This window comes from Hyla sarda, chromosome 1 (assembly GCF_029499605.1).
Source record: "Hyla sarda isolate aHylSar1 chromosome 1, aHylSar1.hap1, whole genome shotgun sequence".
NCBI classification, from domain to species: Eukaryota; Metazoa; Chordata; class Amphibia; order Anura; family Hylidae; genus Hyla; species Hyla sarda.
In genome coordinates, this window is record NC_079189.1 from 126,899,466 (window position 1) to 126,924,944 (window position 25,479).

Genomic DNA, 25,479 nt, shown 5'->3' on the forward strand with positions numbered 1-25,479 from the left:
GTGCTACCAAAATAGATGGACACACCCTAATCCGTTCAGTGGAGCGCGCCTGCGGCCCCGGACATCTGAGGGCATAACACACCTGTTATTGCTCGATCTCAGGAGAAGGGGGGTTCATCATCGGGAGAAGAGAGTTGCAGGTTGCCCTTGAGTCAGCAAGGCGGTAGCACGGTTGGCAGTCAGCGTGGTGTGGCAGTAGGGGAAATTCTGGAGCCAAACGTGCCCGGGGAAGACCATCTGCTTCGCGGCAGCTTACCTTTCTGGGAGTTAGCGGGTTACCAGCACCGGTCGATGAAAGATAGAGACACGCTAATCCGTTCAGTGGAGCGCGCCTGCGGCCCCTGAAATCTGAGGGCATAACACACCTGGTATTGCTCGATCTCGCAATTGATCGTGCAAAGGTATGGGGTTATTAAAGCCTCTTGGGTACTGCTGAGGCCTACTCCTGACTGCTCCTGGTGTAATGTATGGGGTAAATAAACACTCTTGGGTAGTGTTTTTTTTTTATTTACTGATAATTTTATCGGTAATAAAATTGAATTTTCCAGAATGCTAATCGTTACACAACGGAACGCTTGTTGCGTGTGATTTTTTAATGAAAAAAAAAAACGGACAGGGATTAACTCTGCTTCATCATTTTGGGCGAAAAAAGTCCTTTGGTGATCTGATCTTTTGGAGACAGATGGGCTTACACACATATTGAATTCGTTTTTGTAAAAAAATTTCAAACATTGTGTGGTTTATTATTTTTGAGAAGAATGTCTTTGGGTGGTCCACCGTCCTGCATTATAGAGTCTTGGGAACTGTTGAATATGCACTTGTTCTTACACAAAGGTATTTCTTTAAAAAATTTCGAAAATGTTGTTGTTTTTTGGAGGGGATTGTGAAGCCTGGGTGTGTACTGGTGCATCAGCCAACTCCAGGCTGTGTCCTTCAGGCAATATATGGGTTCCTGATGCCGCAGAGGTGGGGCCTGGGTCTGGAAATTTCTCATTTTTGGATAGCGTGTGCTACCTATGAGAAATCTTTGGCAAAAATTTAATATATTGTGTTTTTTTTTTTTTTTTTTGGGGGGGGGGGGGGAGATTGTGAAGCCCTGGTGTGTACTCTTGCATCAGCCAACTCCAGGCTGTGTCATGCAGGCAATATATGGGTTACTGATGCCGCAGAGGTGGGGCCTGGGTCTGTTCATTTAAAATTTTTGGATAGCGGGTGCTACCAATGAGAAATCTTTGTCAAAAATTTCATATATTGTGTTGTTTTTTTTTTTGGGGGGGGGGGGGGGATTGTGAAGCCCTGGTGTGTAGTGTACTAGTGCATCAGCCAACTCCACGCTGTGCCATTCAGCCACTAAATGGTCTCCTCTTGCTGCCAACATGTCCACGCTATGTCATTCAGTCACTATATGGTCTCCTGACACTGATGCCACCACCAGGCTCTGTCATTGTGCTGCTGTGCGGCAGTGATTCTAAGAGCGATGCAGGTAATCTGCATGCTATTCTTAATAACAGTTTTATTTCACTACCCCAGCACACTCCATATGCGTTTTAGGACACAGCAAAGTGTTCTATACCCCTATAGAGACTGTATGTAGGCTAGAAATAGCCTTTTTTAATATTGATTCACCACGAACAAATTCGGATCGAAACAAACTTTTCGGGAAAATTCTGCGAATCGGCCAAATCGAATTTTTGAAAAGTTCGCTCATCTCTAATTATGATCAAAAAATCCCAAGGGTGTAGTGAGATGGATTATGACAACAAAGATACAGTGCATCTACCATCCACACTAGACGTATGCCACTGTGAAAGACCGGACGCGCTGTCTGCACTCATCGCCTCTGACTTACCTTACACCTCTTCTGATCAGTATCTTGCACCTACCAGTGCTTATCTTTTATACGGAGACATGCATCCTTGGATGTCAATTTGGTCATCCAAGATCCTATCATTGTTGTCTTCTTTATTGGTCGCATTATCATTTCTGGGTAATACCTGTGTTTACTATCATTAGGCCGTGCGTCCGGCTCTCTATGCCACATGACCTACGTATGTGGCTCCATTTCTGCATATATATATATTCCCCACATCGTTGGGGTATTCTATCATAGTTACATCTGTGGAGCCCCATTGTTATATTATCTGATTATTACTGTGTGGTTGTGACACAATATCTGCTGTATCTTTGTTGTCATAATCCATCTCACTACACCCTTGGGATTTTTTGATCATAATTATATCTGTGGAGCCCCTATTTTTTGTACTACCTAATTAACACGTGTGGTTTTGACACAATATTTGCTGTATATTTGGTGTCATAATCTATCTGATCATCTGCACTTACTATCTACATCTTTTTTGTTAAGAAGTGCCTTTCACCTGGTTACCTATACTTACCATCTACATCTGTATTATTATCAAGTGCCCACCACCTCTATATTTTACGGTACAATACTTGGGTCTATCAGTTGGCTAATCAAAATAACAAGTACCTCTACATCTATTGTGAGATCTACTATAATGTAATTTGTTACCCTCACCCCTGATGAACCTGTTTACTGACTGGAACAGGGGAAACGTGTTGGGTTAAGCTCAGGGTCTATCACGCATCCGCTATCCATATGGATGCTGATTCCATGATTTTAACCATTAGTGTTGCTTGATGTGTATTGTGTTTTTTTTTTACCTTTAATTTCTGCCACTGTGTATTGCTGTAGGAGATTACGATAATTAATACATCTACCTTCATCATTACCTAGTATTTAAGTAACTGTGTTTATTTTTTTCTCCTGAGCACTTAGCTACAGGAAGGGAACGTCACCGTGGTTGAGGCCATCCTGTTAAGGAGATGGGTCCCTCAAAAGGCAGGGCCAGTTAAGGGGGGTTCAGATTACTAGGGTGGGCACATTCCCTCCTCAGTAGCATCATATCCATCAATCCTGATCTTTTTCCCCCCGCCGATACACGTTTATTGCTCCCACTTCCATATCAGCATACATTACATCCATTGTTGCTCATTATCCTATCTCCTATAGCATACACAGCGCAGTTGTGGTTATCATTTATCACTTTTTTTGCACATTTACCTTTATATATTTTTTTTTGTGTGATAGTCTTTGAGGTATTAAGTTAATTAATAAAATTCAGTTTTATAGTCCTAAAAGGCGCTAAATTCTACTGTGAATCTCCTTATATACAGTATCTAGAGAGATCCCGACCTTGGGAGTCACTATTTGCTCACCCTACAGCACTGTGTTGCCTTACTATGATTTCTTCTTAGACTCATATAATGGCTTGTTTTTTGCGTGACCAATTGTACTTTGTAATGAAACCTCTCATTTTACCATAAAATGTACGGCGAACCCAAAGAAAAAAATTTGTAGGGAGGAAATTTAAATGAAAACCAAAATTTTGCACATTTTGGAGGGTTTTGTTTTCACACTGTACACTTTACGGTAAAAATGATAGGTGTTCTTTATTTTTTGGGTCAATACGATTAAAATGATACCCATGGCTAGATACTTTTATATTTTTGTACAGCTTAAAAAAAATCTAAAACTTTTTGTACAAAATCAGTAATTTAAAATCGCCCTATTTTGACCACCTATAACTTTTTCATTTTTCCGTATATAGGGCAGTATGAGTGCTCATTTTTGCGCCGTCATCTATACTTTTTTTTTAGATACCACATTTGCATATATAAAACTTTTAGATCATTTTTTATAAATTTTTTTAAAATAAAATGTGACAAAAAAGCAGCATTTGTGGACTTTTTTTTTTATTTTTTACGTTTACGCCATTCCCCGTACGGGATCATTAACATTATATTTAGATATTTCGGACATTTACGCATGCAATGATACCAAATATTTTTATTTTTAAAAAAAGTTACGCTTTTTGGGGGTAAAATGGGAAAAACGGACAATTTTCATTTTTATTGGGGGAGGGGATTTTTCACTTTTTTTTTACTTTTTATTTTTACATTTTTCATCTTTTTTTTTTTTACACTTTTTATGTACCCATAGGGGACTATCTATAGCAATCGTTTGATTGCTAATATGTTGCAGTGCTATGCATAGGACACAGCACTGCTCAGTATTATCGGTGATCTTCTGCTCTGGTCTGCTCGATCGCAGACCAGAGCAGAAGACCCCGGGAGACAGCCGGAGCTAGGTAAGGGGACCTCCGGCTGTCATGCTGGATGATCGGATCCCCGTGGCAGCGATGCGGGCGATCCGATCATCCAATCAAAGTGCCGCAATGCCGCAGATGCCGTGATCTGTATTGATCACGGCATCAGAGGGGTTAATGGCGAACTTCCGCGCGATCGCGGATGTCTGCCATTAACGGCCGGTCCCCGGCTGCTGCTAGCAGCCGGAACCTGCCGTGTATGACGCGAGCACCCTTCTGATGCTCTCAGTCATACACAGGACGTAAATGTACGTCCTGGTGCGGGAAGTCCCGCCAAACCAGGACGTACATTTACGCCCGTGGTCGTTAAGGGGTTAAAATGCATGAGGGATGGATCCTGAAGGGACTGACAGTGGGCGATACATTCGAGTTGAGCTGCCTTGGGCTAAAAATGGTCCACACGCTGCTGTATTTTACCTCTGAATGCCGAATGACGTGCGTGACTTATCTGCCACCAACTAGGGTTCAAGCCGCAATGTTTTAGGGCACTTTCTGCCTGGGAAACAAACATCATTTTTTATGGCTGCTGCTACAGCAGCGGCTGCAAAAATACCTAATTTTTCAGCCATGTGTACATGCATAATTTTTTTGGCCTCTGGTGTTGCACTGTGGCTTCTAAAACCAAATAAAAAAAAGGCACATAACAGGGATTAAACTGATAGGAACAGTAGTACTTAACACACCACTCCTATCTGGTGGCACATTACATTGCATGCACAGTGCCCAAAATTTGAAATAGGAGCTCTGACCAAGCATCTTTTTCCATCTCCCGGGTCCTAAAATCGATGCCATATACACGTCCCCTGATAGGAGACGTAACAGGGATTAAACTGATAAGAATAGTACTACTTAACACACCACTCCTATCTGCTGGCACATTAAATTGCACACGCAGTGCCCCAAATTTGAAGTAGGAGGTCCGACAAAGCATCTTTTTCCATCTCCCGGTTCCTAAAATCAATGCCATATACACGTCCCCTGATAGGGGACGTAACAGGGATTAAAGTTATAGGAATAGTGCTACTTAACACTCCTTAATCATGTTATTCCCAACAATTTAGGAATGTTAGGTGATTTATGCCCTTTATGGATTAAAACCAGACTCTGCATCAACTATGTAATTTTCCATGGGAGTTTTGCCATGGATCCCCTTCCGGCATGCCACAATCCAGGTGTTAGTCCCCTTGAAACAACTTTTCCATCACTATTGTGGCCAGAAAGAGTCCCTGTGGGTTTTAAAATTCGCCTGCCTATTGAAGTCTATGGCGGTTCGCCCCGTTCACACGTTTGCGAACATTTGCGGAAATTCGCGTTCGCCGTTCGCGAATGGAAAATTTTATGTTCGCAACATCACTACACATAACACCTGTAGAACTTTTTATTTATATACACTGCTCCAAAAAATGACGGGAACACTTAAACAACACAATGTAACTCCAAGTCAATCACACTTCTGTGAAATCACACTGTCCGCTCAGGAGCAATACTGATTGACAATCAATGTCACATGCTGTTGTGCAAATGGAACAGACAACAGGTATAAATTATAGGCAATTAGCAAGACACCCTCAATAAAGGAGTGGTTCTGCAGGTGGTGACCACAGACCACTTTTCAGTTCCTATGCTTCCTGACTGATATTTTGGTCACTTTTTAATGCTGGCGGTGCTTTTACACTTGTGGTAGCATGAGACGGAGTCTACAACCCACACAAGTGGCTCAGGTAGTGCAGCTCATCCAGGATGGCACATCAATGCGAGCTGTGGCAAGAAGGTTTGCTGTGTCTGTCAGCGTAATGTTCAGAGCATGGAGGCACTACCAGGAGACAGGCCAGTACATCAGGAGACGTGGAGGAGGCCGTAGGAGGGCAACAAACGAGCAGCAGGACCACTACCTTCGCCTTTTTGCAAGGTGGAGCAGGAGGAGCACTGCCAGAGCCCTGCAAAATTACCTCCAGCAGGCCACAAATGTGCATGTGTCCACTCAAATGGTCAGAAACAGACTCCATGAGGTTGGTATGAGGGCCCGATGTCCACAGGTGGGGGTTGTGCTTAAAGCCCAACACCGTGCAGGACGTTGGCAAATTCTCCAGTGGCGCCCTGTGCTCTTCACAGATGAAAGCAGGTTCACACTGAGCACATGTGACAGTCTGGAGATGCTTTGGAGAATGTTCTGCTGCCTGCAACATCCTTCAGCATGACCAGTTTGGCGGTGGGTCAGTAATGGTATGGGGTGGCATTTTTTTGGAGGCCGCACAGCCCTCCATGTGCTTGCCAGAGGTAGCTTGACTGCCATTAGGTACCGAGATGAGATCCTCAGACTCCTTGTGAGACCATATGCTGGTGCGGTTGGCCCTGGGTTCCTCCTAATGCATGAAAATGCTAGACTTCATGTGGCTGGAGTGTGTCAGCATTTCCTGCAAGAGGAAGGCATTGATGCTATGGACTGGCCTGCCTGTTACCCAGACCTGAATCTGAATGAGCACATCTGGAACATCATGTCTAGCTCCATCCACATTGCACCAGAGACTGTCCAGGAGTTGGCGGATGCTTTAGTCCAGGTCTGGGAGGACATCCCACAGGAGACCATCTGCCACCTCATCAGGAGCATGCCCAGGCGTTGTAGGGAGGTCATACGGGCACGTGGAGGCCACACACAATACTGAGCATCATTTTGACTTGTTTTAAGGACATTACATAAAGTTGGATGAGCCTGTAGTGTGGTTTTCCACTTTGATTTTGAGTGTGACTCCATATCCAGACCTCCATGGGTTGATAAATTTGATTTCCATTGATAATTTTTGCGTGATTTTATTGTCAGCACATTCAACTAAAGACGAAAGTATTTCATACGATTAGTTCATTCATTCAGATCTAGGATGTGTTATCTTAGTGTTCCCTTTATTTTTTTAACAGTGTAGTGTAGTGTAGTATATTAGAAAAATGCATAGTTTTAGGGAAGTATTACATTAAAAAAGTTGTTTTTAATGACAGTAACACTTTAATCTAAAAAATAGGCCTTGATAATTAAAATGTTAATACACAGGAGTTTTTATCAAACATTTGTCTAATTTATTTTAACCTTCTATTATTTATAGAAGAAGAAAAAGGATCAAATAATAGAAGAGAATCTAAAAAAGAGTAAGGCTGAAGAAGAGAAAAAGGAACAGGTGCAATGGAAGATGTTGGCCCCATCTTTGGAAAAAGAAGTCGTGGAAGATTTCTTCCTTGGCTTGAACAAGCTGGAAAATTTCATAAAATCTTTCCGGACACCATATGTGAAATATCAAGCTCAGTTAAAAGCATTAACACTCTGCTTTAATAAATGGACTGAAGAGTGCAAAATTAAATGTAGGTATTTTTGTTGTAGCAGTTGATAACTATGTACATTTTACTAATTCTACATCTTAACTAGCATCACAAACTATAGCCCTTTATCCTCCATTTTTCATAATTCCCACATGTCTTATTGAAGAACAACCTGCCCCAATTGGTGGGAGCCATGGTGGTGTTTTATATATCTCATTGATGTCAGTAACATGTTACTTTAACATTGACGGAGAAAAGACACCTTGAATTGATGCTTTTATATTAGGTACCATCCTTTTTAATACATATCAGGATAGACCATATATCTGTACAAGGCAAATAATGCAAAAACCTACACCATTCCCATTAGAAAATAGCCTTGCATGTTATTAAGAGTACTAATAATAATAACTAAAGGTAAGATTTATTAGATTTACTCTCCTCCAAAGAACTGGTATATATGTATGCAATGACCAGAGGCTTTTTGAAAATGAAAGAAGCAATCTAATTGGTTGCTATGGTCAACTAGCCAACCTTTTTTCTGTACATCTCTTGCAAGATGTAAACTAAGAATATCTAATCTGAACTCTAACTTTTATATGGATATCATACCAACAATGGTATTGGCCAGTGGCAAGTGACCATGTTGTATAATATATATATATATATATATATATATATATATATACATACAAATTGGTTTTACATCTTTCTTGTCTATTTCTTTGTTTTGCAATCCCTACCCTTCTTATGGCAGTTTTATTTTGTTTTTTTTAGCTAAAGATCAAAGAGATATAACAATTGTTGTGGAAATTATGAAAATGATCCAAGCAGTCATGCAGAGCAATCGGGATATGATACAAAAGCAAGATGAAGACAAGATAGCTACTTATCTCAGTGAACTTGGTTTCGACAACCTGGCCTGTTCATTGAGCCAAGCCAAGGTATATATCATACTATTATACATTCGCAAACAAGCAACATACTTACAGTACAGAAATGTTTGCCATATACTCCACACCAATACTTTTACTATGCAAAACCTGTTGGAGTTTATTAGGTACACTATTCCTCTAATAGTTCTGAAGAGGTTTATTATAACTGTGGAAGAAGAGTAGTGGCAAACTGCTCAATTTGCCAGTTGCATAGATTTAACTGCCCACCAGGGTAACAATTTCTTCTCAGGCACCCTAGGTTTCTGTTGGGAACTCTGGGGTCTTCCACCAAACCTAAAATAGACTGAAAGGTTACCTGAATTGCTGAAGAGTACATTTATGCAGTTTAGATGCATAATCTCTAAAACAATCTGTCTGAGTTCGCTTTTCAGTATGCAAAGCATTACGCCATGCCTAAGGCTGGTTTGACACAGCAGTAATTGGCTCAGTATTTTGCAGAAGTGGAACCAAAAGAGAGTAAAATGTAATGGAAAGATTTGTATCTTTTCCAAGTTTTGGTCCAAATTGTGGTTTGGCTAAAAAATACTGATGTAAAATACTGAACGGAATACTGCTGTGTGCAGGAGGTGTACAGTAGCACATGGACTAAACACGCACTAGACTGACTTGCAGTGGAAAAAGCTGCAGCCAATCCACCAAAAAATCTGAACAGATTTTGGTGCAGATTTGGTGAAGCTTTTACCTTCTCTATTGACACAAATGGACATGCTGTTTCCGCTGTGTGTAGATGAGAGTTCAAAAATCAAATGTACTTAGCTGGTACTTGTAGCTGGTACAGGGATCTGCTGCACATTTCTGGTGGAGAATCAGTAGCCAATCAGAGAAGTATGTCTTTACCCTTTGAAGATCAGTTTATGTGTCTGGACACATCAACCATATTTAGAGACATAATAGTGTGCGCATTGCATGAATCCAATGCATTATGTTTGATAGATGGGTGTTAAACTCTATTGTGACTGTAACTAGGCTCTGTTCACATTTATTACAGGGGCTTCTATGTGTGTATAGCAGCTTGGAATAAACTTACGGCAGACATGGTTGGTAAAACCACATTAAGGCCAGGTTTACACCGTAGGATCTGCAAACTGAATATCTGCCAGTGAACCCAATGGGTGTGCTATGACTGTGCAGACTGCATTGCCATCTACGTAGACAGCAATGTATTTCTGAGTGGATCCGCCATAAGAATATTCATGTTCACACATTCTTTTGACAAATCTGCTCAGAGATACATTGCCGCCTGGGACGGCAATGCAGTCTACGCCGTCCTAGCACATATATCTATCCTTAGATAATACTAAAAAGAAAGTAATATAAGGGCAGACTAGATGAAACAGGCAGTCTTGTTATGCGTACAATCTTCTATGTTTGTACTCTTTCCATCAAAATGACAGCTACCGCAATGGAACCACATGGGCATCATTGTAAGTCAATAGAGTCTGTGAGACAGCCTTGTTTTTGTTGTATGATAGATTGCATTCAGTGACATTTTGAATTTTAGCCACAGCATATGTGAACAGAGCCTGTAATGATAAATGTATGTTCATGCACACTGCTAGATAAAAGAATTACTGGAAATAAACATGAATATGTTTTAATAGATACCCATCCAAAAGGAAGAAAGGACAGAAAGGAAATACACAGTAGGAGTTGGTTCCGTTCGTTTCCAGTTGCAGCATATGGGACCACATTTGATGAGGGATGAAAGAAGTGATCCAGACCCAAGAGTGCAGCACTTCATTCCAGACACATGGCAGGTAATAACAGAAATATAAATTAGAACAATCCTACATGTTCTTTAGGGTATACTTTGGGTAAATTTGGAGCCAGTCAGACACCTTCTTTGTGGAAGGCATCTTACATTGTAGAACTTTATCCACACCTGTGCAAAACGTTTGCACAGTACAGAACTTCATGACTTGACAGTGAATCTTTTTTAGGCTACAGTCAGAATTGGTGCTGACTAGACTGGATTGGGGAGTCTATGAGATCCCCTAGTTTTCATCCTAAACCCCTGCACAAAAGTATAATGTACTGCAAGAAGATTCCCAGGTCTTCAGAATAATGAGCAGTTGGCAGTTATAGACAAAATCAAAGATTACAGGAAAGGGTTCAGTATGAGAAAAGATTAAGGGCACAGGACTAGAATATGGACACAGGATTAGAACATCAGAACTGGAGTGTGGTCAAAAGAAACAGAATGAAAACCAGGAGGTCAAATCATAGCAGAATCCAGGAACAGGCCAGTAGCAAACCAAGTAGAGTAGATTAGGAATGAGGACAAGGAACAGACTATAAACAGACCAAGAGCAAGGCATCTTGAGGAAGAATACATAGAAACAGAAAGCCGGGCAGGACTGTAACAGGAACTGTCTGGAGCGAAGGGCACTATTACACAGGGCAAATGTTGGCTGAACAGGCCAATACCACCCTGTAAAATAGGGCCAGAGATCAGCTCATGAATGTGTCAGCTGACCAGGCTGTTTGACCCATCACAAAATGATTGTCCGTCAGCTGCAAAAATGATCCAGGGATTATTTGTGCCCAGCGCTTTTTCATCCCAGCGCTCAGGCCATGTAAAGGCCTGTGACACTTTTTGACCAGTCAAAACAAGCTTTTGCTTATTCATTGGCTGATTGCTGGCCCTATTACACTCCTGTTTACCTAATATTTGCCCTGTGTAATAGGATATTTAAACAGGCAACCAGACCACCAAGATGATGGTATCCAGTTGCCATGATGATGTCATTGTCACGCACTGGTTTGCCTAGAAATTTGTCAAGAGAATGCTGGTGGTTGATGTTGGTGGAGGAAATTTTAACAAAGGCCAGGCTAGCTCAATGTTTGTTTCTTCATGGTAATGAAAAGTGCTTTTTCCATCACGATGAAGCACCGTGTCGCAAGACAAAATTGACAACTAAGTGGTTCGGTGAACAAAGCATAAAGATTTTGAGTCCATGGCCAGGAAACTTCCCAGATCTCATTGGGAACCTGTGATCAATCCTCCAAAGGAGGTTGGGTAAACAAATCTGTCAGGATTTGGCCTAGACACTGATATCCAGCATGCCAGAGAGAATTGCAGAAGTCTTAACAAGAAGGGTCAACACTGTAAATATTGAGTCTTTGCATGAACTTTATGTGTTTGTCAATAAAAGTTTAAAAACCCATAACATTCTCATAATTTTAGTTCAGTAACCATAGAAACATCTCACTAAATGATCTAAAAACATTGAAGCAGGAAACTTTGTGAAGATCACATGGTGTCAGTCTCTAAACATTTGACCACAACTGTGGTCTTAAATGTTGCTAAATATCCAATATATTTATTAGCTATCCACATTTTGTGATAAATAATAATTAATGTTTTGCTTTTTTTACTTTTAGAGAGAACTTCTCGATGTTGTTGACAACAATGAGTCTGCAGTTATAGTGGCTCCAACATCTTCAGGGAAAACATATGCATCTTATTATTGCATGGAGAAGGTTTTGGCACAAAGCAATGAAGGAGTTGTAGTTTATGTCGCTCCCACTAAGGTAAACTAAAAAGCTATTGTTATAACTTTTACTCATGTAGCAGAGTTGGAAAGCAGCCCTTGTATCTACTGAACATCATCTGCACAGGTACAACCAACCATAGCTCAGTAACAGCTTTATGCTCATGGAGTAGCATGTGCCATGTTTAAAGGGGTACTCCGGTGCTTACACATCTTATCCCCTATCTAAAGGATAGGGGATAAGATGCCTGATCGCGGGAGTCCCGCAGCTAGCTATCACGCCCCCTCCCGTAGGCTTGCATTGAGGGGCGGAGCGTGACGTCACACGGGGGCGGAGGCATGACGTCACACGCCACCGACCCTGCGGTCGACCTTAATCAGACCCGGAGCGAACACGCTCCGGGGACTGATTACCAACAGGGTGCCGCGTGCATGATCGCGGGCGTCCCCCAGCTGCGGGACTCCCGCGAGCAGTCATCTTATCCCCTATCCTTTGGATAGGGGATAAGATGTGTAAGCACCGGAGTAGCCCCTTTAATAATATGGTGCACACTTTACTAAGGTTACAGTATTATTAAATAGGCCCCATAATCTTTTATAATCAGCCTTTTAAAACATTGTTGTTAAACAGAATGTGACACTCTGTTTACCCACACTAAACACAATATATTAGGGTAAAGTGCGGGTGAACAGCTTTGCAAAGAGAGGTCACTTACTTAAATCCATTCAGTATATGCAGAGTTCTGGCACTGATTTAAGTAAATGACCCCTCTTTGTAAAGCTTTTTACCTGCACTATAAACCAGTATATTAGGTTTTAAGTGGGCTAACAGGGTGTCAGATTCTCTTTGAAGGATTTGCCAAACTTGCATTGTTATTTTTGAATTTGTGAAGTTGTTATATTATTATTATTGTGGAAGTACAAAGTAGGCTATTAATCTTTATTCAATACATTTGTCTCATATAGGCTCTTGTAAATCAAGTTGTAGCTACTGTTATCAGTCAATTCAATAAGGATTTACCAAATGGAATAGTGTTGTGTGGGGTTTTCACTCGCGATTATCGCACTGATGCTTTAAACAGCCAGGTATGTATGTTTTTTTTACCAATGTGATTATTAAATCATCATAATGTATCTGTGGCTATTTCCTATATTAGATCTGGGTAAGTGCACTGTTTGCTTTTTGGCCTATGCAATGATACATGTAAACACTGTGACCTTACTTTCGGTAGACCTGTTTGTATTCTGAATAGTCTTCAGGATCCGGACTGGTATGCGGAGAGGACACTGGTGGTGGATCCTCTGTGTCAGTGAGGTGATGGCGTGGGCCGTACCAGGGGAATGGAATCTAAGGGGTTACTGGTTTTCACCAGAGCCCGCCGCAAAGCAGGATGGACTTGTAGCGGCAGGTAACTCCCAGGTCGTTCCATCCGATAGCGACTTAACCTCACTGACAGCTGAGGCAGGCGCAGTACACAAGGACTAGACAGGGGCGAGGTCAGACGTAGCAGAAGGTCAGGGCAGGCAGTGAGGTTCGTAGTCAGGGGCAACAGCAGAAGGTCTGGGTACACAGGCTTGGGAACACACTAACGCTTTCACAGGGCACAAGGCAAGAAGATCCAGCAGGGAACGGAAGGGGAAGCAGACTTTTATGCACATGGAAGCTGATTAGACTGATTGGGCCTGGCACCAATTAGCGGTGCACTGGCCCTTTAAATCTGAGAGCCCCAGCGCACGCGTGCGCCCTAGAGAGCGGGGCCGCGCACACCGGGACGTGATTGGGACGGGATGCGATCCGCGAACGAGCGCGTCCCGCTAGGCGGATCGCATCCCCGTCGGGCACAACAGAGCAGCGTCTCCAGTCAGCGCTGCTGACCGGAGCGCTGCAGGGCAGAAGACTCCGCGGGGACCCGGAGCGCTCGGCGTAACAATAGTATATACACTATATCCAGTTACATTTTTGTTAGTGGCATTTACAGTATATTTGTAAGTCAAGAAACAGATTTACCTGTTCTTATTATAATGTACAGTATTTTGTGGCTTGTAAGTGTTAATGTGTATCACATGTGCATCTTGGTATTTTTGGACTTTGTTTCTACTAGTTCCAATAGCATTACATATTGGGTATAGCTATAAAGGCTGCAGATGTAGCAGTTGGTCTGAAGGGCCGCTAAGGTCCTTTGCCACAAGAAAAGATACCAATATTACAAAAGTACTATAAGATTTGAGTATGTTTGGGAATGCTTTTTTGATGTCTTTTCTTTTACTAGTCCTAAGGCTAAGGTCACACATAGAGTATATGCTGTGTATATAACACTGCAGACAATCCACTGCATATTTTGCTATGAGCAGAGACACAGTGCTTTTCTGCTGCAGCCCTGTGTGCGCAGCATGGCGCGCTGGCATGACTGTGACACCCAGACCCCTCTCCAAATCTCACTGCACACACCTGGCTGCAGCGAGGGTGAGTATGCTCAGAGCAAAATACACTGTATATTTCTGCTACCCAGCAGATTTCCTGCAGCATGGCATATGCAGCATATACACTATGTGTGATCCTACCCTAAAGGATTCATTTTTCTTTAATTTCTGTGTTGTTTGCTGTTTTGTAATAGGTGCTGGTCACTGTGCCTCAGTGTTTGGAAATTCTTCTATTAAGTCCACATCGACAAGACTGGGTGAAGAAAATCAAATATGTGATATTGGATGAGGTGTGTAGACTTGTTTCTAGAAGGGGTTTCTAGGATTGGAAAGACAATTTAGTTTTTTTTCCCAATACAGCGCCTCTATTTACTGTGAGCTGTAATATAGAAAAACCAATGGAAGTATAGAAAGCACTTACTGTTAAAAAAAACAAATCAACTTTAATTATATTCCATTAAAATGTAACATTTCCAACATGGGCAGCAGAAAGCACAGATATAGAAAAAGTAAATGTACAAAACACACAGGCTAATGACTCTGAAAAAGTACCCGTCATTAGCAAAAACGTTTTACATATTGTAGATAATATTATATGTATATTTGTAATATCCATTGGTTAAAATGTGTATATTTTTGTCCTTGCATTTATTGCCTGTGTGTCTCTGTGCAGGGTTCTGTGCTCTGAGAACAAGCAGGGCTCTGTACACTGCAGGGGCGTTGCTAGGTCTCCAAAAGATCTGAGTCACGGGCCATGGGCGTGGCTGAGTGTGGAGCCACAAAAAGGAGGGGCCAAGGGGCGGGGCCACTTAATGTCGCATGACTATAAAAAATGTTGTTCCTTGCATTGGGGTTTGAGGTAGGGGTTGGTCTTATTGGCTGTCAGCTGATGTTACTTCAGGAGAGGGAACACAAGTGCAAATGAGGAGCGTTATAGCCATAGCACGAATTATTAGGTGAGACCACTCTATGTTCTAAGCTGAGGTGGGGTTCAGGTGACAGCAGCAGTAGCAGGGGGTTCAAGTTTTTAACTGGTTCCCTACTTGGAGGGAAGTGATGGATGCTTGTGCTGTAGAGCGCTGCGGAAAATTACTTCAACTATAATAATAAAATATACCAATCTTTACCATTTAAAACTACAGCTCCCAGTATGACCTTAAGTATGTGGTAAGGTTATGCTGGGAGTTGTTTCATAACTGCAGAACTACAGCTCTGATGGGACAGTCAGGCAGCATACACAATGATATCAGTGACTACAGGTGACATCTTCTCTATAGTTTTCCCTTATCTAATTCAGATGTACATACCACCAAGTCTAGCAAAATGTTCTCTCTGCAGAACTTGACGCCCAGACGGCTCCTCACTATGTCAGCGCATTCTGATCCTTTATATGAAAACAATAATTATTATAATACTGCCAAACACTGTATCCTTTGAATATAATACTGGCACACACCCTCTGAATATAATTCTGACACACTGTACACACTCTGAAAATACTAGAACACACTGTACCCTCTGTATATAATACTGCCACACACCATACCATCTGAATATAATACTACTACATACTGTACCCTCTGAATATAAAACCGCCACACACCGTACCCTCTGAATATATTATTACCACACACTGTGCCCTCTGAATATAAAACTACCACATACTGCACTCTCAGTATTATAGTCAGAGAGTGCAGTATGTGGTTGTATTATATTCAACCACCTACAGCGCTCTATGAATATAATACTGCCACATACTGCACTGTCTGAATATAATACTACCACATACTGCACTCTCTGAATATAACACAGTAATGTATTGTGGCCCATAAAAACCAAACTAGCATTCCAGAGGTATAGTGTATATATAAAGAATTTCTGGGGTAAACAGTCTGCCTCCCCCCCCCCCCATATAATAATAATAATAATAATGCCCTCTGTCCTGTGCCCCTAACATATAATGCCACCTGTGCTGTGCCCCTCACATATAATGCCCCCTGTCCTGCCCCCTCACATATAATGCCCCCTGTCCTGCCCCCTCACATATAATTCCCCCTGACCTGCCCCTCAGGGGGCATTATATGTGAGGGGCACAGGACATGGGGCATTTTATGTGAAGGGCACAGGACAGGGGGTATTATATGTGAGGGGCACATGACAGGGGGCAGTACATATATGAGTGGCACATGTCAGGAGGCCTTATATGTGAGGGGAAAATGACAGGGGGGCATTATAGGTGAAGAGCAAATGTCAGGGGGCCATTATATGTGAGGGGCACATGACAAGGGGCCATTATATGTGAGGGGCAGATGACAGGGTGGTATTATATGTGAGCTTTACATGACAGGGGGCATTATAAGTGAAGGGCAAATGTCAAGGGGGCATTATATGTAGGAGGCACATGACTGGGGAGCCACCCTGTCATGTGCCCGCCACATATAATGCCCCCTTGACATTTGCCCCTCACTTAAAATGGCCTCTGTCATGTGCCCCTCACATATAATGGCCCCCTGACATCTGCCCCTGACTTACACATAAAAGGGCACATTATAAGTCAGGGGCACATAACAGGGGGTCATTATATGTGGCAGGCACATGACATCAAAAATGGAACGGTGTGCGAGAAGGGTGAGGGATTAGTGGAGCGGGAGCTGTCCCACTCCACCATGCTATAGTGCGGGGGGGGGGGGGAAGGGATTTGGGGGGAATTTTCAGGCCGATCCGCCACTGCTTCTGTCCCTGATAACAGACGTGCCTGCGCGCCGCGGCATGCACGTCTGTTACCAGCAGCCCCCGGTCTGTTAAAGGGCCCGCCCTACAGTACTGTAATCAATAAAGCAGGTGTCCCACCGGCGCGCTGAAACTGGCAAACAGCAGCCTGGTTGCGTGGCTACTGTTTGCCAGCACAGACACAGCAGGGAGTTCATACATTCCGGGCACCAGCGGTTCACATTCGGGGCAGGTGCCCCGAAAGTTTTAACGTAGTGACGCCCCTGGTACACTGTGAACAAGCAGCACTCTGTGCACTGAGGACAAGCATGGCTCTTTACACTGAGGGAAAGCAGGGCTTTGTGCACTGAGGGAAAGCAGGGCTCTGTGCACTGAGGCCAAGCAGGGCTCTATACACTGAAGACAAGCAGGGCTCAGTGCTCTGAGGACAATCAGGGCTCTGTACACTGAGGACAAGCAGGGCTCTATGCACTAAGGACAAGCAGGGCTCTGCACACTGAGGATGAGCAGAGCTGTGTACACTGAGGGTAAGCAGGGCTGTGTACACTGAGGATAAGCAGGGCTGTGTACACTGAGGATAAGCAGGGCTGTGTACACTGAGGACAAGCAGGGCTCTGTGCACTGAAGGCAAGCAGGGCTCTGTGCACTGAGGAAAAGCAGGACTCTGTGCACTGAGGACAAGCAGGGCTGTGTAAACTGAGGACAGGCAGGGCTGTGTGCACTGAGGACATGCAGGGCTGTGTGCACTGAGGACAAGCAGGGCTGTGTACACTGAGGACAAGCAGGGCTCTATGCACTGAGGACAAGAAGGGCTCTGTGCACTGAGGACAAGCAGGGCTCTGTGCACTGAGGACAAGCAGGGCTCTGTGCACTGAGGACAAGAAGGGCTCTGTGCACTGAGGACAAGCAGGGCTGTGTACACCGAGGATAAGCAGGGCTGTGTACACAAAGGACAAGAAGGGCTCTATGCACTGAGGACAAGCAGGGCTCTGTGCACTGAAGACAAGCAGGGCTCTGTGCACTGAGGACAAGCAGGGCTCTGTGCACTGAGGACAAGAAGGGCTCTGTACACTGAGGACAAACAGGGCTGTGTACACAAAGGAAAAGCAGGGCTATGTGCACTGAAGAAAAGCAGGGCTATGTGCACTGAGGACAAGCAGGGCTCTGTACACTGAGGACAAGCAGGGCTCTGTTCACTGAGGACAAGCAGGGCTCTGTACACTGAGGACAAGCAGGGCTCTGTACACTGAGGACAAGCAGGGCTCTGTGCACTGAGGACAAGCAGAGCTGTGTACACTGAGGACAAGCAGGGCTGTATACACAAAGGACAAGCAGGGCTCTGTACACTGAGGACAAGCAGGGCTCTGTGCACTGAGGACAAGCAGGGCTGTGTACACTAAGGACAAGCAGGGCTGTCTACACTGAGGACAAGCAGGGCTCTATGCACTGAGGACAAGCTGGGCTCTGTACACTGAGGACAAGCAGGGCTCTATGCACTGAGGACAAGCAGGGCTCTGTACACTGAGGAAAAGCAGGGCTCTGTGCACTGAAGACATGCAGGGCTCTGTGCACTGAGGACAAGCAGGGCTCTCTGCACTGAGGACAAGCAGGGCTCTCTGCACTGAGGACAAGCAGGGCTCTCTGCACTGAGGACAAGCAGGGCTCTCTGCACTGAGGACAAGCAGGGCTCTCTGCACTGAGGACAAGCAGGGCTCTGTGCACTGAGGACAAGCAGGGCTCTGTGCACTGAGAGCAAGCAGAGCTGTGTACACTGAGGAGAAGCAGGGCTGTGTGCACCGAGGACAAGCAGGGCTCTGTGCTCTGAGGACAATCAGGGCTCTGTACACTGAGGACAAGCAGGGCTCTATACACTGAGGACAGGCAGGGCTCTGTGCACTGAGGACAAGCAGGACTATGTTCACTGAGGTCAAGCAGGGCTCTGTGCACTGAGGACAAGCAGAGCTGTGTACACTGAGGACAAGCAGGGCTGTGTGCACCGAGGACAAGCAGGGCTCTGTGCTCTGAGGACAATCAGGGCTCTGTACACTGAGGACAAGCAGGGCTCTATACACTGAGGACAGGCAGGGCTCTGTGCACTGAGGACAAGCAGGACTATGTTCACTGAGGACAAGCAGGACTCTGTACACTGAGGTCAAGCAGGGCTCTGTGCACTGAGGACAAGCAGAGCTGTGTACACTGAGGACAAGCAGGGCTGTGTACACCGAGGACAAGCAGGTCCCTGTGCACTGAGGACAAGCAGGGCTCTGTACACTGAGGACAAGCAGGGCTCTGTGCACTGAGGACAAGCACAACTCTGTGCACTAAGGACAAGCAGGGCTCTGTGCACTGAGGACAAGCCGGGCTCTGTGCACTGAGGACAAGCAGGGCTCTGTTCTCTGAGGACAAGCAGGGCTCTATGCTCTATATCAATTCGGCAGTCACTACGCAAGCAAATGATCATGCATCGTGCCATTTGTGCAAGTGACTCGGAGGGACTCCCTGCCTCCATCTCCACTGCATACTGCCACAGTGTGTCTGGATCCTCTGTCTCACAATCCTCATGACCCTCTAGCTTCTCTAGCTGCTCCTGCTCGTCCTCTCCTCTCAGATGACTAGAAAAAACGCCCATCTCGCGAAACCTAAACTGTGCTCCACTGTGCCCCTCCCCCCCTCCTCCCCTCCTCCTCCTCCAGTTCAGCCCCCACAGGGCTCATGTGGCCGTGAAATGAAGGCTCCATGTCTCCAGTGCCCTGACCAGCCATTGTTTCCAACACGTGTTGTAGTAGATGAAGCAGTTTAATTACATTGTTCATTCCATAATCCTGGCAACTGACTAATAATGTGGCTTCCTCAAAGGGCCTGAGCAAATGGCAGGTGTCACTTATGACCTGCCACTGGTTGACATTGAAATTACACAGGGGAGACCCCCTATCCGCTTGGATCATCAAGAAATCGGTGATGGCTTTTCTCTGTCTGCATAGTTGGTCCAACATATGAAGGGTGGAATTCCAACTTGTGGAAACGTTGCAAATCAGACTATGTTGGGGGATACCGTTCTGACGCTACAGCTCAAGGAGGGTGTGCTTTTCAGTGTACGAGTGGCTGAAATGCATGCAAAGTTTCCTTCCCATTGTTAGGTTGTCTTGCAGATGGGGGGAACACTTCAGGAACCGCTTGACAACCTGATTTAACCCGTGTGCCATGCAGGGTGCATGTCTCAGGCTTCCTTGTCGCGGCACAGACAAGATGTTCTTCCTGTTGTCAGTCACCATGGTTCCCATTTTCAGTTTTTGTGGAGTAAGCCATTATTCGAATTCTTCATGAATGACTTTTAGCAGTTTCTCCCCTGCCAAGGCAAACCATGTGAAGAGCAGTGTGACACCGCCATGCCCTGCACACGTTATGCTGGAGGGGCGCTGAGATTTGTCCGTGCAGTGGAGGCTGAGGACATGGTGGAGGATGAGGAGGCGGAGTTGCACACTGTCATAGTGCTGATGGGTTACAGGGGATGGGTTAAAGTTCAGAGGTCAGAGCTTGCTGGTGGAACACCAGTGCCATACCAGTGTTTGATCACTGGGGTCCCACTGGAACTCCTAAAATAAGTACAATAAGGGGTCCATTTTGTGCCGTTTGAATGGAGTGGCTGTTTAGCCTGCACAATGCCATTCCATATAAAGTCTATGGGAACTGTTAATGAGAACTCTTAATTCAAATAGGACATAGGGTTATTCCAGTGCTGTATAAAATAATATAGTGCTGGAGCCCTGGTAGAATAGGAAAAATATATATATTTTGCTACCCCTGGTGCCCTGTTAGTCTCGCAGCAACTCTGCTTCCAGTCCCTCATGGCTTGTCTCTTCAACCTGCTTCTGAGACAAGAGCATGGGGCAGACCATTCCCACTCGTCCTGAGATGGGACACCGCTGCAGCCAGTGAGCGGACAGGTCCTGCTTCAAGATCTTGTCTTGGAAACAAGTTAAAGAGATGAGAAGCGGGGAGACTATAGGGAAAAGAGCCTAAGCTGTGGCAAGATCAGTGGGGAACCTGGGGTAGATAAGTATAGCTTATAGCTTTATTTTTTTTCCATATCTTTTTCTTAAACAACACAACAAAAAAAAAAAACGATGTCAATACATGAAAAAGAAGCCTCAAAATATGGGCTGGGAGACAATAACGTACAAAGTTCTTCGCAAAACATACAAGTAGATCATATTTAATAAGGACTACCAGCACAGTACGGAATATGTCAAACACCGTGCGGAATATGTCAAAGTCACACCACACCACAAACATCCAACATTCACACTGCAGTCACACCACAATTTTGCGCTGGTATTAAAGCAGTTGCAATATTCACATTCAACCAAGGTTCTCATTACAAAGTTCTCAGAACAGAACCAATGTTCTCTTAACAATACTCAGTAGACTATTTAGTTGGGGTACAAACATTAGGGAATCACAATTCAGTATTCAGGAAGGCATGAACATCTGATCAGTAGGTCTTTAAAGGAAAACTATCAGCTTTTTCCCCCGCACTAACCAGCGGTACTGTCTGGTAGTGCGGGGGGGCACTGAGTAGTTTCATGCTTACCGTGCCCGGATCCGCCGCACCGTTCGGCTGTAATCGTCTATTTTCAGTATATGCTAATGAGGTGCTAACTGGCAGCGGCAGGGCTAACTGGCACTCTAACATCAGTGCCGCCTGCCGCAGCGCCGCCCAGCTCATCAATATTCCCCCCTCCCTCCCCCTCTCCCTCTTCTCCCCGTTCTGTAATGAACAGAGAGGGGAGGAATATTGATGAGCTGAGCGGCGCTGCAGTAGGCAGCACTGACCTAAGAGTTCCTGTTAGCCTGGTCGGTGCCAGTTAGCACCTCATTAGCATATACTGAAAATAGAAGATTACGGCTGAACGGTGCCGTGGATCCGGGCACGGTAAGCATTAAACTGATCAGCGTCCCCCGCACTACCAGCCAGTACTGCTGGTTAGTGCGGGGGGAGAAAGCTGAAAATTTTCCTTTAAAACATGACACTCCCAGATCATATGATATAGTGTCCCATTGGCTTGATTGAACCTGGTACATATGTCATTAGCAAGGAGCTTTATGCGGACTAAAGTTTGTGGGGTGAGGTATACTCTATGCAACCACTTAGTTTGAATAAGTTGATCTGTGGCACTAATGACCGTTGATCTCCATGAGGAGTCCAGCTCCTTAATATGGAAGTCCTCCACAGCTTTCATATCTTAATGAACTCTGGTGAACTAAAGCTGAGCTGTGGCCATGCCAGGATGCATTAGCTAATGGCTGGGCGTTGTTGCTAGCATTACAGGCAAAATCATGCAGACATGGTTTCATCTATGTGCGTCAGCTACAATAATACAACATACCCTTAGTACAACTCATGTATTTAAGTTTTCTGCCACATTTTGCAAATTACCAGCTTAAACCTTATGATTTTAATAAAGGTGGGGTCAGCAATGACAGTATTCACACAGATAGCAGGTTTCAAACATCCAAGAGGATGTTTTATTTAAATGATTTTAGACACAAAGCACAGTGCAGACAAAACAACAAAACCTAAGCCTGTCCGGCTCTAACTAAACATCCGGATACCTCACTATCCTACTGTAGGCCTAATGTCTGGCCCCAAGCAAACTCACAAAAAATGTCCATAGAGGAAGGTTCAGACCTGGTAGATTTGAGCTGCCATTCAGGCTGTAGCTGCTTCTCATCTCAGTCTCTCCAGAAATCGGCCCCGGAAGCCTCACTTGAGAAGACTTGGAACTAGGGAAACCCGTAGTGGACTAGGGGTGTGGACTGGAGCACTCCCACATCCAACATGTCCTCCAGTCCAGGAAATTCAGCCCATGTAACTTAACAAAATAACCCTAGCAGACTATGCTCTGCTAAAGCAACATGTAACCTTCTGGATTTCCTTTATCGTGCCTGGCTGATGAAACAAGGTGAAATGTACACCCCATCCACCACTTTCCCATATACTTTACCACAATGGTAATTGCATATTTGTTTGTAGACAATGACTTCAGAAGTCCTAAATACTTAAAATCTATTTTTATTTCAAGGTGCATTGCTTAGGAGGGGAAATTGGAGCAGAAACCTGGGACCACATACTGTCTATGATTCGCTGTCCATTCCTGGCTTTGTCTGCTACCATCAGTAATCCAGAACACTTAACTAGGTATGTTCTGTGCAATTTTACTGTACCATGTAGATCAAATTAAAGATACTTACCTAAATATTGCTGTTATATTTTGAACTGACAGTATTAATTGTTATGACACAAGATGCATCAAGATTTTCAATTTGTTCTGTGTTATTTAGCTGGCTGCAGTCTGTCAAAACATTTTGGCAACACAATGATGAAAAAGAAATGGATCATGTATCAATGTTACGCCAAAAGGGAGCAAAGAAAAAAACTGTAAGAACAGAAAAAAGGTCTTACAGAGTTCGACTAGGTAACTGCCAGAAGGTGTACTCTCACATTTTTTATACTAAATCTGTTTCAAGTAATGTGTCAGTGTGATCATGATACATATTTGTCAGTAAAAGTAGAAGAAAAGTCAAAATTTAAAAGTAGGGAGCATTGGAAAAAGTACTGGGTGAGATGGGACAGGAAGAATAGCGAATAATATATTGTAATATAAGTTATGTATCAAGTGCACATTATAAATACAATGTAATGTAATATGCAGATTGTAATGTTCACTTGTGGATTGTTCCAGAATTTGTATACAAAATGGGAAAATTCTCAGTGTCCCAGATCTAGGAAAATGAAGCATGTATATTCCACATGCTGTGATCATGTTGTTTTTGAGGGAGGTATATGGTATAATTAATGGAAATATTTAGAAAGAGCTCATCTATGATCGCAAAGTGGCTATACTTGGGGAAGAAAGGGATATGGTGACAAAAGGTGACAGTTTTATCAAGACTTATATAAGTTAATGTGAATAAGAAAGAACAAAGAGTAATGGCTTTTTTTTGTCCTTCTGTGGTTATTCTCTGCTCCTGAAGAAAGGGGGGAGAAAGTTTGATATGTATAAAAGGAAATGTTGCATTATGAGAAAGTTTAAATAAGAGTTTATATATAAAAAAAAATTATAGTAAAGTTATAGTATGCCTCTTTGGTAAGGACAGAAGCAACAGACTAATAGGTCTGCTCCATTGCTAAAATAATGTTTTTTTGTGAGTTGGTGGCTGTTGAAATGTGCCAGCAACTTGATTAAAGAAGCACTCTAGTCATTTTTTTATGTGTATCCTAAAACAGATATTAAGATTGCAGGAATGTTGGATGTCAATGACCAGATGTGTTATTGCGCTTCATCATCTTTATTTATTGTACCAACAATGGTTACAACATATATGTAGCAGCCAAAGGTCTCCATGACTTACATTCTGAAGTCTTCAAACTTGCATCCTCACCCTTGTAGTAAATAAACATTGCCCTCCCAAGCAACCAACCATAGGACAGTGTGACAGCAGGGTATTAGGGGAGCACACAATGTGTGTGCCTTCACATTGTAGTTGGGCCCTCTTTATGTCCCCACCCTTGTGGCCCATTAACATTATTGTACCCTGGTGGTCAGTACAATATACATTTCATGTAATGCCATTTTTGAGAACATAATGAAGACATTCAAACTGCATTTTACTTCTTAGGTATTGTTTCATTCTTTGTACAGTCATATTTAAATAATCAAAATCTGAATGTTTTGTTTATAGTTCAGTATAATAAACGATACAATGATCTGGAGAAGTATATATGCTCTGTCAAAGATTCCAATTTTGATTTTGAACATTACCATCCATGCGCTGCCTTGACAATAGATCATGTAAGTATATAGCATGTCACTTATTCTGTCAAACATGTTGTGCTTTTCTATTGCTTTTATTACTTCAGCAAGGCTATTGGTCTAGATGGAATGCATTTTTATATTTATGACTACTTCCGTTTAGTTAGATTTTAGGTCAAATACAGATTCAAATACAGAGATAACATTTAGCAAAAACATTTACCATTCATAATCTGTATCGATTTGCAAGATATTGAGTTGCTACGTTGTTCTTTTCTGGTTTTATAGGTTAAAATGAAATAATATAAATTATTTTTATTGCTGTTAAAAAGGTAAAGAAACTACGATAACCAAACTATGATGGTCGGTCATTAGGATAAAAATCAATGTGGGATTGGCGGGTGTCTGAGACCTTAGGGTCCCTACAATCATCTAAACACTATACATGGATAAAGACTGTGTCACTCACCTGGGTGGAGACTGTAACGGAGCTGGAAGTGGATCCTCCAACTGCGTGACTGATGACTCGGACCGTATCAGGGAGCGGAGTCTAAGGTGCCGCTGGTTT

General features: G+C 43.5%; 1 protein-coding gene across 2 annotated transcripts in view; it reads left to right on the forward strand.

The window, feature by feature from the left end:
* The window catches only part of DDX60 (DExD/H-box helicase 60), a 222,710-nt gene that overhangs the window by 78,855 nt on the left and 118,376 nt on the right, over positions 1 to 25,479 (forward strand). For both annotated transcript variants that reach the window (XM_056561070.1, XM_056561079.1), the window contains 9 exons: positions 7,286 to 7,538; positions 8,274 to 8,440; positions 10,054 to 10,209; positions 11,837 to 11,986; positions 12,913 to 13,032; positions 14,562 to 14,657; positions 23,181 to 23,296; positions 23,440 to 23,573; positions 24,841 to 24,950. In XM_056561070.1, the coding sequence (XP_056417045.1) occupies positions 7,286 to 7,538; positions 8,274 to 8,440; positions 10,054 to 10,209; positions 11,837 to 11,986; positions 12,913 to 13,032; positions 14,562 to 14,657; positions 23,181 to 23,296; positions 23,440 to 23,573; positions 24,841 to 24,950 (1,302 nt within the window). The remainder of the gene's footprint in view (positions 1 to 7,285; positions 7,539 to 8,273; positions 8,441 to 10,053; positions 10,210 to 11,836; positions 11,987 to 12,912; positions 13,033 to 14,561; positions 14,658 to 23,180; positions 23,297 to 23,439; positions 23,574 to 24,840; positions 24,951 to 25,479) is intronic.